Genomic DNA, 13,118 nt, shown 5'->3' with positions numbered 1-13,118 from the left:
CCCCCCCCCTAAATCCATTTTGTCCCTCTCATTCCTCCTTGAATATCCTGTTCCTTTTTTCCGTCTTCTCCCACATATTACCCTATTCTTTCTTATTCAATAACCTGGCCTTTCTCACCTCACACATTATTCTTTCCCTATTCCTCCATATCATTATCATATTTCTCCCTCACATTTTCTGCTCCTTTTATCATATGACATTGTATCCCTTTTCTCCTCTGTTCATCAACACTTATTTCCTCCTCTTTGGCCTTAAGCTTGATCACCTTGAAAACAGAAAATGTTTCTTATGCAAATGATTTCTCAAATATCTTTCAGGAAATGTCTTAAACCAAATTGTGTACTCTGGTTCCTTTGTCAATTTTTAATGACAAGTTAACAATACCTACCTCACCACCATTCACGTAGTCTAGGACAAAGTACAGCTTGTCTGCCGTTTGGAAGGAGTAGTGGAGACCGACCAGGAACGGGTGTTTGATATTTTTCAACAGTACATTGCGTTCAGCCATGATATGCTTTGCCTCATTCCTCTTCATGATGGCCTGCTTCTGGAGCACCTTAATGGCGTAGATGTTCCCTTCAAGCTTATGACGGGCCAGGAGAACCTGCAAGGACCATGTAATTGGTTAAATCTTAGATTAGCAATTAACCTTTTGCAACACTAAGTTCTATTCTAATTGGGAAATTGGGAAAAAAACTCTGAACTACTAAAATGTTCAGACAGCAAAACAGCCTATCAAGCTGTGTAATTGTTGAAAATAGCATAACTTAAATTCCAGGACAACAGCTAAATATAGAGACAATATAGTATACATACAACCAATGGCTCATTGTCAGTTAGTTTGGGCCATTGAAATGAATATTTATAACAGGGACAGAGACACAACATCATTCTACTGTAAGCGGTCATCTCAAAACAAGAAATCGTTGTATCATCCAATCGTTTCAAATATTTATGAAAAACAAAAAAATCCTCAAAACACTGTAAAATTGTATGGTTAAAGAATGTTAAGGAATGCTTGGTACAATCAGATAGTGCTTAGAAAAAAAGAAATTTGTTGGGTGATATTTCCAGTACTTCAATTAACTGCTTTAGCTTTATAACCATGATAAGGGTTTTTTGACGTCATATAGCATTAGTGACGCTATAAATTACACACTGACCTTTACAGTGAGTAGGATATAAATACTGTTAGAACCATTAATTTCATGCTAATTTAATCACAAGTGCCTTAATTGAGAAGTCGCCTCACCTTGCCAAAACTGCCTTTTCCAATAACTTTCAGAAACTCAAAATCACTCGGCTTGACACTGAAACAGACATAAATTATCTTACAAATCGGATACAGATATATGACAGTTACGATATTAAAGTTTAAAGCACAAATTTGGCATGAACTATACACCAATTTGCCTAAAATTTTAACTGAAGATTTAAGCAGAACAGAACATTTATTTCAATGTTTACAGTAGCATCAACTGCAGTAGTAAGTATATTGTCATAAATATCCTAAATGCATGCATGATAATCTTAAAGTTTAAAATCTCATGGGAATTAATCAAAACTTGGGTGCTACAGACAAGATTCTGGTTAAAATGTCAGGTATGAGGGCTGTAGCTCGACTTAAATTCCTACCATCAAGGTTAAAATGTCAGGTATGAGGGCTGTAGCTCAACTTAAATTCCTATCATCAAGGTTAAAATGTCAGGTATGTGGGCTGTAGCTCGACTTAAATTCCTATCATCAATATTCTCAAACCACAGGCACAAATACATCTGGGTGTAGATGATAAAGTTTAATGTCTAGTTAGTTCCAAATCAGTTGATTACTATTAGACCAGTTTTCTATAAAAGATCTTATCTGTGGACAAACAAAAAGAGGAATAATCGCAATCCTCAACGGCCCTGTGTATAATTATCTGAATGTTAATATTGTTTCAGTCCGCAAAGTAGATTTATAGAGTCAAGTTCATAAATGGGCCTCTCTAAATTCAGTGTGTCCTATGGTGTACGTATATACCCCAGTCGTACCAGTCATTTTTACAGTTACCACATTTATCCTGCAATAGGAGAAGCAACACGTAACGTCCGACACTTAGTAGGGGTGGGCTTATTACAGGACCGACACTTAGTCGGGGTGGGCGTATTACAGGACCGACACTTAGTAGGGGTGGGCTTATTACAGGACCATGAAATAGCAATTGTTGCCATTTCTACTTAACAGCAATTAATGTGGATGGGCTTATCACCAAGTATGGGCTTATTGCCAGATGAATATTCTTATGACCTGAAAACCAAACTTTGCCACCTAAGACTGACCCATATTGGACATTACATAAATTGCCATGACCCATATTGTACGTTATGTGTAACAGTTCATAAATTGCTATAATCTGTCATAATCCAAATCCTTGCTTGTATTATTATAAACAGTGTTTTAGATCAATATAAGCTTATATTTGCATAGACTATCAAAGGTATTTTCACAGGACTTATATTTATATAAGATTTTATAACTTATATAAACCATACATGTACATGAAAATCTACAAAGAAAGGTGATTGCCTTGTTTATTGACCTACCACAATAATACAGGACGAATCATTAAATGGTGTGTTTACCTATAACGGTACAATTAACGACGAAGTGATTAACAAGTCACTTACCAGGTACGCTCACTTGGACCAAGGTTCACTGGGTTGGTGTCCTTACGATCCTAAAAATGAAACGGTCATTACTTCTTATTAAAAGTACAATAGCAAAGATTGAGTCTAATATGATGTATCAACATATTTTGGTGTTGATGTGATGCTAAACAAAATAATTTGTTTCCACTTTCGTATCTCAAATTATTAAGGTAGATAGGATAGTGACAAATTTTTCAAAATATTTTAACAATGGTAATAAATTACAAATGTATAGAGGCAGGTAGGGAAAGACCCTTCAATTACAGATAAAACTAATGGCATTGATAATTTGATATCATAATTATCATATTGATCTAATAAATGCCCTGGGCACTTCGTAATTTGGGAAAATTTGAATGGTAGCAAACAAAAGCCATAATCGACACATTTTTCATAAATAATGGTGAAGGGAAAGGACCTTTAGACCCGATACAGGGATAGAGGGTGCATATTATGTCAAATACATCAGTGCAGGTTTAAGAGGCCTAAGGTGCATTGCTCATCTGTTGTTGAATGTTTTATGGTTCTTAGTAAAGTTTATTTTTAAAGTACCATATTACTATATGAAAGGTTAACAATACATTCAGAAATGCAATAAATTGGATTTTAATTAACCCCACATATCTTTTTCTTTTTATACATTTGATTATACTGTGCTGTTAAATGAAAATCAAATGCTTCTATACCTTCTGAATGGTTTGCCAAAGTCGAGATAGTTGGGGTCATGAAAATTGTTACTTAAAGCAAGCAGACTATGTAGATATGTGTAATTTCCCCATTAACCTATGATGTAAAGCATGTATCATTAATTTGGCAGAAATATTTTAAATGAACTCATTTAAATGCTAATTAATAGCAGGTACATGAATGCAAATAGTACTTATACATAGCATGACTCATAATATAACTGATAACAGCTGTCTTGATTTGTAATTAGTTAGGAGACCGTGCTGGTTTAGTCTGCCAAGTTACAAAAAAATCCAACACATGAAAAGAATTGTGGTTATAATGTCTCTGTTGGAACTGCTATCATGAAAAACTTAAAGGATAAAGTAATTGATCTAAGAAAGTTCTGAAAGAGAAACTTAATTCCTCTTCAAATAAGAAAAATTCTAATAATCTTACAAAAACAAGAAATTTCGAAATGAAACTAACAAGGCTTTGATTTTCAGATGAATTTTGTTTAAGATATTTATAAATATACTCCTATTTATATTTTCTTCCTGCAGAGACTGAATTTCGTTCCAAAATATTTGAAGGCTGCAATTTCAAACTTATATTTTAACTTTTAACACTTTTAACAGTGGCAAAATCCCAAACTTTCACGCTCCTCTAACTTTATTTGATTTCACGTACAAATATATAACACTGAATTAGTGTGGACAATCAATACTTTTATACAGATCCGTTAAAACGTCTTGTAGCTCCAAATCATACCTGCATGTACCATCCCAACAGGGATCAAATTCTGTCAACTGTTCTAGACCTCAGGGCCGAGTTAGCTAGACTTTATAGCTGACTGGGCTAGGGCATTTGGTTTAATATGTTCACATCTGAAATGGTGGCCTTTGTTGAAACTAAATTGGAAACAAGATATTGGGAACCCGTTAGGCCATAATTAAAGTACAAACTTCAAAAATCCATCTAGATAAAATGCTGTACTCACCATCGTGTCCGAGTCCTCAAAGGTGTCAGTATCTACAGGTTCTTGAGCATTGCGAGGATTGTCTAGTGTTAGGAATGCTCTCACCTCTGGGCTGAAACAAACACAAAAGCCAGTTCATTCTTCAGGCCACTCCAAACATGCTGGAATTCTCATACAGTGATACCTGTCTACTTTGTGCCTTGAGTATTACGACACCCTATCCTGACAAATTGGCACCAAATAAGAAAACTTATGTATTTTGTCATTGTCTAAGTCAACCAATTGGTTGAATCCTGAAGGGCATCTGATAAGACAGGTTTCATTGTGTCAAAACTTTTAATGAATTCATTTAATTAAAAGAAAAACATAACAGTTCAGAACATATTCCAGAACATTTCCCTGTAAGAGCCTATCCCTACTTCATGTCAAGTGATTTATGTGTTAGCCCAATGGGCTTATTGCAGATAAATATGTTAGCATAGTGCACCTGTCAACTGTTATGAAAACAGCAAAATGAACCCAAACTACACGTGTCAACTTATATTTCTGATATTACATGACACAAGTATATGCAAATTATTAAAGCAATCAACCAAACGTTATCTAATTAAATCTAACAATCAAACATTATTTCCCCTCCAGACCCATTTTAAATAAAAACCAAATCAAGTGCATGATGTATGAGCGATAATGATCAGGAATTTGTAATGTGTATGAATTGTTAATGCGTATCAATCTCAGTTATAAAGGATTTTTTCACCAAGAGGTTCACAGGGCCTGTATTAATTATTCAGAAGTTCCTATTTATCTGAACTATACAAAAATATGAAAATGTTTTTGTGTATTTTGAGACTATGGTGGACATCTCAGATAATTATCAATTTTTTTTTTACAATTAACTTAACACTCGAGCAGAGCAGCCAGACTATTTGAACAATCCTGATGAATAAGACTTTTTGGTTGGACATGTCCATTGGATAATTAAATGCACCAAGTCTGGTTAAATATGACTTAAATCGAATGGAAAAAGATATTTCAGTAAAGACAGTGGACTTTGGTTAGATGGCTGTGATAACTAACATATTGTTCTTTATAAAGAAACAGTGATGACAATCAGACATGATTGCATTGTTCTTTATATAACAATGACAATAGCTGATACAACAGTAAATCAATATGCAACTCCCAGACAAGACAAGAGTAATGGTGCCAATTAATCGTCACTATGACACACAATATTGAAGAATGTTTCCAAGTTGTCACTTACTTTATAAGTTAAAATGAAGGTACAAATTTATTAATTACCAGCCAGTGCAGAAGAAAGACTTCTTTTTTATTAGCACACTTTTCATCTTCTGCTTTTGAGATAATAGGAACCAGAAGTAGTATACTCTACTGCCCCTTGCAATACTTGGTAACTCTATATATTTCTTTCCCTTCTACTTTTCATTTTCTTTCTCTTATTATAGCTCACTGTTAGTATAATGTGAATAAGTGGAGTGTCATGCTAAGAGTGTACAGGTTATGGTATTTCAGTGAGATTACACTTTAAGGTATGTAACCCCCTAAGTGGCCTCATTGCCTGTGGAAACTGTCTTCCTTTTTGTTGCAAGGAAGCAAAACAGGGCTCAACAAACAGCCTTGGGCACACCACACAATTCCTTTAGCAGCCAAGTATGATATCATTTTGTACCAGCCATGTGTATATATATATCAGTATATTTTTTTCTTGATAGAAGATCTCATGGAAGGTAATTAAGACATAATCAATTTAGGACGTATGTATTCCAGTGGAATACATGTGAGCTAGCTAAAACAATGTTTGGGAAATAATAATGGATAAATGTCGGTAGGTCTGAGTTAGTTATTATTGTCCCCCAAATTCCCAAGTTATATATTCTCACTATAATATACAAACACAATTATGGTGATTATATTTATTCTATCACATTAGTTGTAATGTGATTACAAAATGCATTTTTGCCAGATTAATAAGGTGGCTTGACCTAGTTGTGAGGTATGTATAGATGTCTTCTGTCCAACCAAAGATTGGTGTTCAATTGAAAATGTAACATCTCTGATGTGGGGGAATGGTAAATGGCCAACAACGAAACTAGTCAAACAGTGGAACTGATAGACAAACAACTTAATCCATCAATCTTCAATTTAGATATTTTAATAGGGATTGCATAGTTTATTAAAATACCATCAGCTTCAATCCCTTAAGAAATATAATCCAATGTCAGAAAAAATACTATATGTTCAAAGAACAACATCCAAATTGTTTTAAGACATGTCGTTGGTGTATGAGGACTACTTCGGATTTTATTGAAATAAAATCACCTACCAAAAAAATGAAGTAATACAAACTACATATTAAATTAAATCATATTTTCATATGGGTAAAAAAAATCTGCAGGTAAAATATCATCATCGTCTGATCATTGAGTAGTTTTTTATGCTTTGACAATGATACAAACATATACCGGTACACATATATACATACCTAACACTGAGCCAATGATACAAACATATACACATATATACATACCTAACACTGAGCCAATGATACAAACATATACACATATATACATACCTAACACTGAGCCAATGATACAAACATATACACATATATACATACCTAACACTGAGCCAATGATACAAACATATACACATATATACATACCTAACACTGAGCCAATGATACAAACATATACACATATATACATACCTAACACTGAGCCAATGATACAAACATATACACATATATACATACCTAACACTGAGCCAATGATACAAACATATACACATATATACATACCTAACACTGAGCCAATGATACAAACATATACACATATATACATACCTAACACTGAGCCAATGATACAAACATATACACATATATACATACCTAACACTGAGCCAATGATACAAACATATACACATATATACATACCTAACACTGAGCCAATGATACAAACATATACACATATATACATACCTAACACTGAGCCAATGATACAAACATATACACATATATACATACCTAACACTGAGCCAATGATACAAACATATACACATATATACATACCTAACACTGAGCCAATGATACAAACATATACACATATATACATACCTAACACTGAGCCAATGATACAAACATATACACATATATACATACCTAACACTGAGCCAATGATACAAACATATACACATATATACATACCTAACACTGAGCCAATGATACAAACATATACACATATATACATACCTAACACTGAGCCAATGATACAAACATATACACATATATACATACCTAACACTGAGCCAATGATACAAACATATACACATATATACATACCTAACACTGAGCCAATGATACAAACATATACACATATATACATACCTAACACTGAGCCAATGATACAAACATATACACATATATACATACCTAACACTGAGCCAATGATACAAACATATACACATATATACATACCTAACACTGAGCCAATGATACAAACATATACACATATATACATACCTAACACTGAGCCAATGATACAAACATATACACATATATACATACCTAACACTGAGCCAATGATACAAACATATACACATATATACATACCTAACACTGAGCCAATGATACAAACATATACACATATATACATACCTAACACTGAGCCAATGATACAAACATATACACATATATACATACCTAACACTGAGCCAATGATACAAACATATACACATATATACATACCTAACACTGAGCCAATGATACAAACATATACACATATATACATACCTAACACTGAGCCAATGATACAAACATATACACATATATACATACCTAACACTGAGCCAATGATACAAACATATACACATATATACATACCTAACACTGAGCCAATGATACAAACATATACACATATATACATACCTAACACTGAGCCAATGATACAAACATATACACATATATACATACCTAACACTGAGCCAATGATACAAACATATACACATATATACATACCTAACACTGAGCCAATGATACAAACATATACACATATATACATACCTAACACTGAGCCAATGATACAAACATATACACATATATACATACCTAACACTGAGCCAATGATACAAACATATACACATATATACATACCTAACACTGAGCCAATGATACAAACATATACACATATATACATACCTAACACTGAGCCAATGATACAAACATATACACATATATACATACCTAATACTGAGCCAATGATATAAACATATACACATATATACATACCTAACACTGAGCCAATGATATCTATGGATAATATTATTTTATAACATGAATATCCATAACCTATCAGTTACATGTCGATCATGCCGTATCGGATATCTGCTATATTTGAAGGGGGTCAGTCAAGGTGGCATTTATACCTATAATGAATAGAAAGGATGGCGTATATTGAAAACAGATGCCTGTTGACCCTAGCCAGGATATCTGACGTCAATGTATAACAGCTATCCGCCATATGGCTGGAATAACTACTAATTACATTATCACTTCTATAGGTAGAAAACATAGACTGACTCCAGACTTATACATAAACACCAGTTTCCCTTACCTTTAGGATGAAGAACCTTGGTAATTAAAAACTTCCAAAACACTCATAATTAATGAACTTGTTAACTTCTGGAAAATCAAATTTTCTGTCTGGAGCACCTTAATTTCCAATTTTCACCATTCACAAATATCCTTATAGATATAGATATTTTAGCTTCTGATTTTTAATATGATCAAACAGTGTTGAGTATATAGCTAATATCCAAACAGCAGGTGGCTTCGAGTTTTTAGATATTAATACTCCACAAACAGCTGATTTTGCAGTAAATTAAGAAAACCACAGCGCATGATAAATGATCCTGAACACTGCTGAATTTTCAGTATGTGCCGTTGACTGTTGTTCCAGACTGTGTGCTGTGTATCCCAATCAGCCAATACACCAAGTGAGGCCGTGCTATATAATCCACTGCCCTATATTATACAGTCATACATTTCCATAACTAGCCTTACATATGCAGATAACATATATAGTCAAACACCTGAGATTTCTTCATACACCTATGGTTACGTACCTGTCTCTCAGGTAAATCAAAAGTTATGTTGTTAAATGTACAATTACTGTTGGTGTTTTTTTTCTGATAAACTCCCATTGTTGGGAGATCACCTTGAAGTCATTCTAGTCCCTTCAGGGACATCTTCAGAACATGATCAACAATCTATAGTAGTGTAACCTTCAACTGTTGTTCAGATAAAGAAAGAATAACAGGTTATACAACCAGAAAGAAATAATCGCTAAACAGAAATAAAAACTTTAAAAAATAACAGTTGATACTGTTTATAATAATCAACACTTCTATCAAACAGAAACAAAACATCCAAAAACACATTAAAACCTGTCTTAAAAATCACCGACTTATAACTACAATATAAAAGTTTTCTATAGTGATTACAGTATCTCCTGTCAAGATAGACAATGTGTTAAGAAGGATCACCTGTCTATAACAGCTCCTGTAGATAAAGGCCACCTGTATTTAACACCACCTGTCTACAAAGACCACCTGTGACTATAAATACAATTAAGACTGTTTTTGCTCTCTCTTTTGGATGGTCTTTATCGTAAGGTTTCACTGTCAGAAGAGCATGCAGTTGTAGTTGAAATATGTAGTCTGTATGGATGGGCGGTATCATTCTGGCGTGATGCCGACAGAAATATCAAAACCTGAGGGTAAGATATTTGAGGTTAAGCACGAAGCTTTGCAGCATGCTCCACCTCAGGTATCCTGAGGTTAGAGCTTTAACTCTTCATCACAAAGGAGTGATTAATTATTTCTCTCCCACACTTAACTGCCGTAAAAAAAATCCTTTAATTTGTAATGGTGAACCTAATGTACCACTCCATCATCAATGGGGCATGAAATGTGTGTGTGACAAAATTGAAACATGTGATCCCATTGTGGTATATTGGTTAGGCTGCGTAAAATAACAGCCCTGTTGTGAAATGGTTGCTTTAGCAGAATAAAGGCGTGTATGATCTATCTTTATGTAGATCCAGTCAGACGTCACATCTTTTCACAAGCAAAAACAGGAACAAGAGGTGTCCGAGAAATAATGATCTGACAAGACTCCTTGTTGTTCGGGAGCAAAATGCTATAAATGGAAAACATAACATATAAATAGAAAGTGTTACATACAAAACATAGGTCTGTCTGAAAAAAGAGTCTGTGAGGAATTGACTTCAACAAAATACCCACATGGACATCTCAAATGTCTTTTGGAAGAGGATTAATTAAGGTGTAACAAAATTACATTTACATGTCAGCTATATTTTGGTTTGCGAGTAATTAATTATTATTTCTATTCCTTCTCAGTTTTGTATGACTACACTTTAACAATTTTGTGATTTTGTTTGTCTGAGCTCCACCAGACAGACAAGAGAGATGACTCCCCCAGGTTTAGACATGTCCAATCATTCACAGTGTGGTCAGAGAAATAGCCACGCCAAACATATAAGACACTTGTTCTTTCAGTAGATCAAGTTACATGTGTAGCTCCATCCCAAAAATCAACAACATAAATATTGTGAATCAGATAAACGTGACACCAGTAATATCAATGTGTCACATACGTGTCATATTGGTCAACCACAACACTGATGGAACAGTTAATGACCGATAGTTTGGAAGTGAGTGATCCACAGGTACACGTATATCTCAGTCTAAAGGAGTAGGATGTTGAGGACTTTCTGTGCTCACTACCTGGTTCTACTCCCTTGCACCATGTGCTCACTACTTGGTTCTACTCCATTTGCACCATGTGCTCACTACCTAGTTCTACTCCCTTGCACCATGTGCTCACTACCTGGTTCTACTCCCTTTGACCCATGTGTTCACTCCCTGGTTCTACTCCCTTGAACCATTTGCTCACTACCTGGTTCTACTCCCTGGCACCATGTGCTCCCTACCTGGTTCTACTCCCTTGAACCATGTGCTCACTACTTGGTTCTACTCCCTAGCACCATGTGCTCACTACCTGGTTCCACTCCCTTGCACCATGTGCTCAATACTTGGTTCTACTCCCTTGCACCATGTGATCACTCCCTGGTTCTCCTCCCTTTGCACCATGTGCTCACTACCTGGTTCCACTCCCTTGCACCATGTGCTCAATACTTGGTTCTACTCCCTTGCACCATGTGTGCATTAACTGGTTCTACTCCCTTGCACCATGTGTTCACTACCTGGTTCTACTCCCTTGCCCCATGTGCTCACTACTTGGTTCTACACCCTTGCACCATGTGCTCACTACCTAGTTCTACTCCCTTGCACCATGTGCTTACTACTTGGTTCTACTCCCTTGCACCATGTGGTCACTACCTGGTTCTACTCCCTTGCTCCATGTGCTCACTACCTGGTTCTTCTCCCTTGCACCATGTGTTCACTACCTGGTTCTACTCCCTTGCTCCAAGTGCTCACTACTTGGTTCTACTCCATTTACACCATGTGCTCACTACCTAGTTCTACTCCCTTGCACCATGTACTCACTTCCTGGTTCTACTCCCTTTGCACCATGAGCTCACTACCTGGTTCTACTCCCTTTCACCATGTGCTCACTACCTAGTTCTACTCCCTTGCACCATGTTCTCACTACCTGGTTCTACTCCCTTTGCTCCATGTGCTCACTACCTGGTTCTACCCCCTTTGCACCATGTGCTCACTACCTTGTTCTACTCCCTTGCACCATGTGCTCATTACCTGGTTCTACTCCCTTGCACCATATTCTCACTACCTGGTTCTACTCCCTTGCAACATGTGCTCACTACCTGGTTCTACTCCCTTGCACCATGTGTTCACTACCTGGTTCTACTCCCTTGCACCATGTTCTCACTACCTGGTTCTACTCCCTTGCACCATATTCTCACTACCTGGTTCTACTCCCTTGCACCAGGCTTTCCTGACTTAAAGACCATGTAGATGCATTCCAAATTAAATGTGCATCATTTATCCCAGAAGCCATGACAAAAATAACTATGTAATGGTTATAGCTTCCCTTCATGCCCCTTAATTTGCATTGTTGTTATCTATAGCATACTTTCAGGTAATGACTGCTCTAAATTTATGTTTTAGAAGTAAAATAAAATAAGTGCATCGCTATATCCAGAATGTGGTCATATTTTATCACAAATTTATTTTTGGATGTATCTGATTTAATTGAAATCAATATTTGCTAATTTGAATCTACTCCCTCACATATTTGTTAATAAACTGTGCTTAAATGGTCCTGTTCTATAATGACACAATGTAAACAACTGTTTTTTTCACGAAAAATTTGGCAAGAAACAGTAAATGGCCTGGCCTTGATTTGTCCATGTTCCTAAAAGCCAGTGCATGGGTTTGATAATTAATAGCTTATTAAGAGCCAGAGCTATAAATATACACAAAATTGTGTCACTGACCAATGAAATTATTGAGCTGTGTGTTTTATACTGATAAGTGTAATCTGTAAGCTGTGTGATGGTCAAAAGTTTACCTCCTACATTCTTTGGAACCAATTCAAAATGATGTCAGAGAATTATAATTAATTTGACACTTTCTACAGCTGTCAGTGACTGACTGTGTGGCCTGGTCGATGGGAGTTTACGTATAGGGCCATTTAGTACAGCTCTCCCAGAACGTTGTAGATTACAGAATAAAACTTCCAAACAGCTGCCAAGAAAACTGG

The 13,118-nt window shown here is 35.5% G+C and overlaps 1 protein-coding gene across 6 annotated transcripts in view; it reads right to left on the bottom strand.

Moving 5' to 3' along the window:
- The window catches only part of LOC110455794 (serine/threonine-protein kinase Sgk1-like), a 67,168-nt gene that overhangs the window by 19,776 nt on the left and 34,274 nt on the right, over window positions 1-13,118 (bottom strand). For all 6 annotated transcript variants that reach the window (XM_021506163.1, XM_021506165.1, XM_021506166.1 and 3 more), the window contains 4 exons: window positions 4,355-4,445; window positions 2,668-2,717; window positions 1,254-1,311; window positions 390-605 (listed from right to left, as the gene is read on the bottom strand). In XM_021506163.1, coding sequence (XP_021361838.1) covers window positions 390-605; window positions 1,254-1,311; window positions 2,668-2,717; window positions 4,355-4,445 — 415 coding nt within the window. The remainder of the gene's footprint in view (window positions 1-389; window positions 606-1,253; window positions 1,312-2,667; window positions 2,718-4,354; window positions 4,446-13,118) is intronic.

The sequence above is a fragment of the Mizuhopecten yessoensis genome, unplaced genomic scaffold, assembly GCF_002113885.1.
Source record: "Mizuhopecten yessoensis strain PY_sf001 unplaced genomic scaffold, ASM211388v2 scaffold8381, whole genome shotgun sequence".
NCBI classification, from domain to species: domain Eukaryota; kingdom Metazoa; phylum Mollusca; class Bivalvia; order Pectinida; family Pectinidae; genus Mizuhopecten; species Mizuhopecten yessoensis.
The sequence above is the reverse complement of the archived record's forward strand: the minus strand, read 5'-3'. Positions and strand labels throughout refer to the sequence as shown.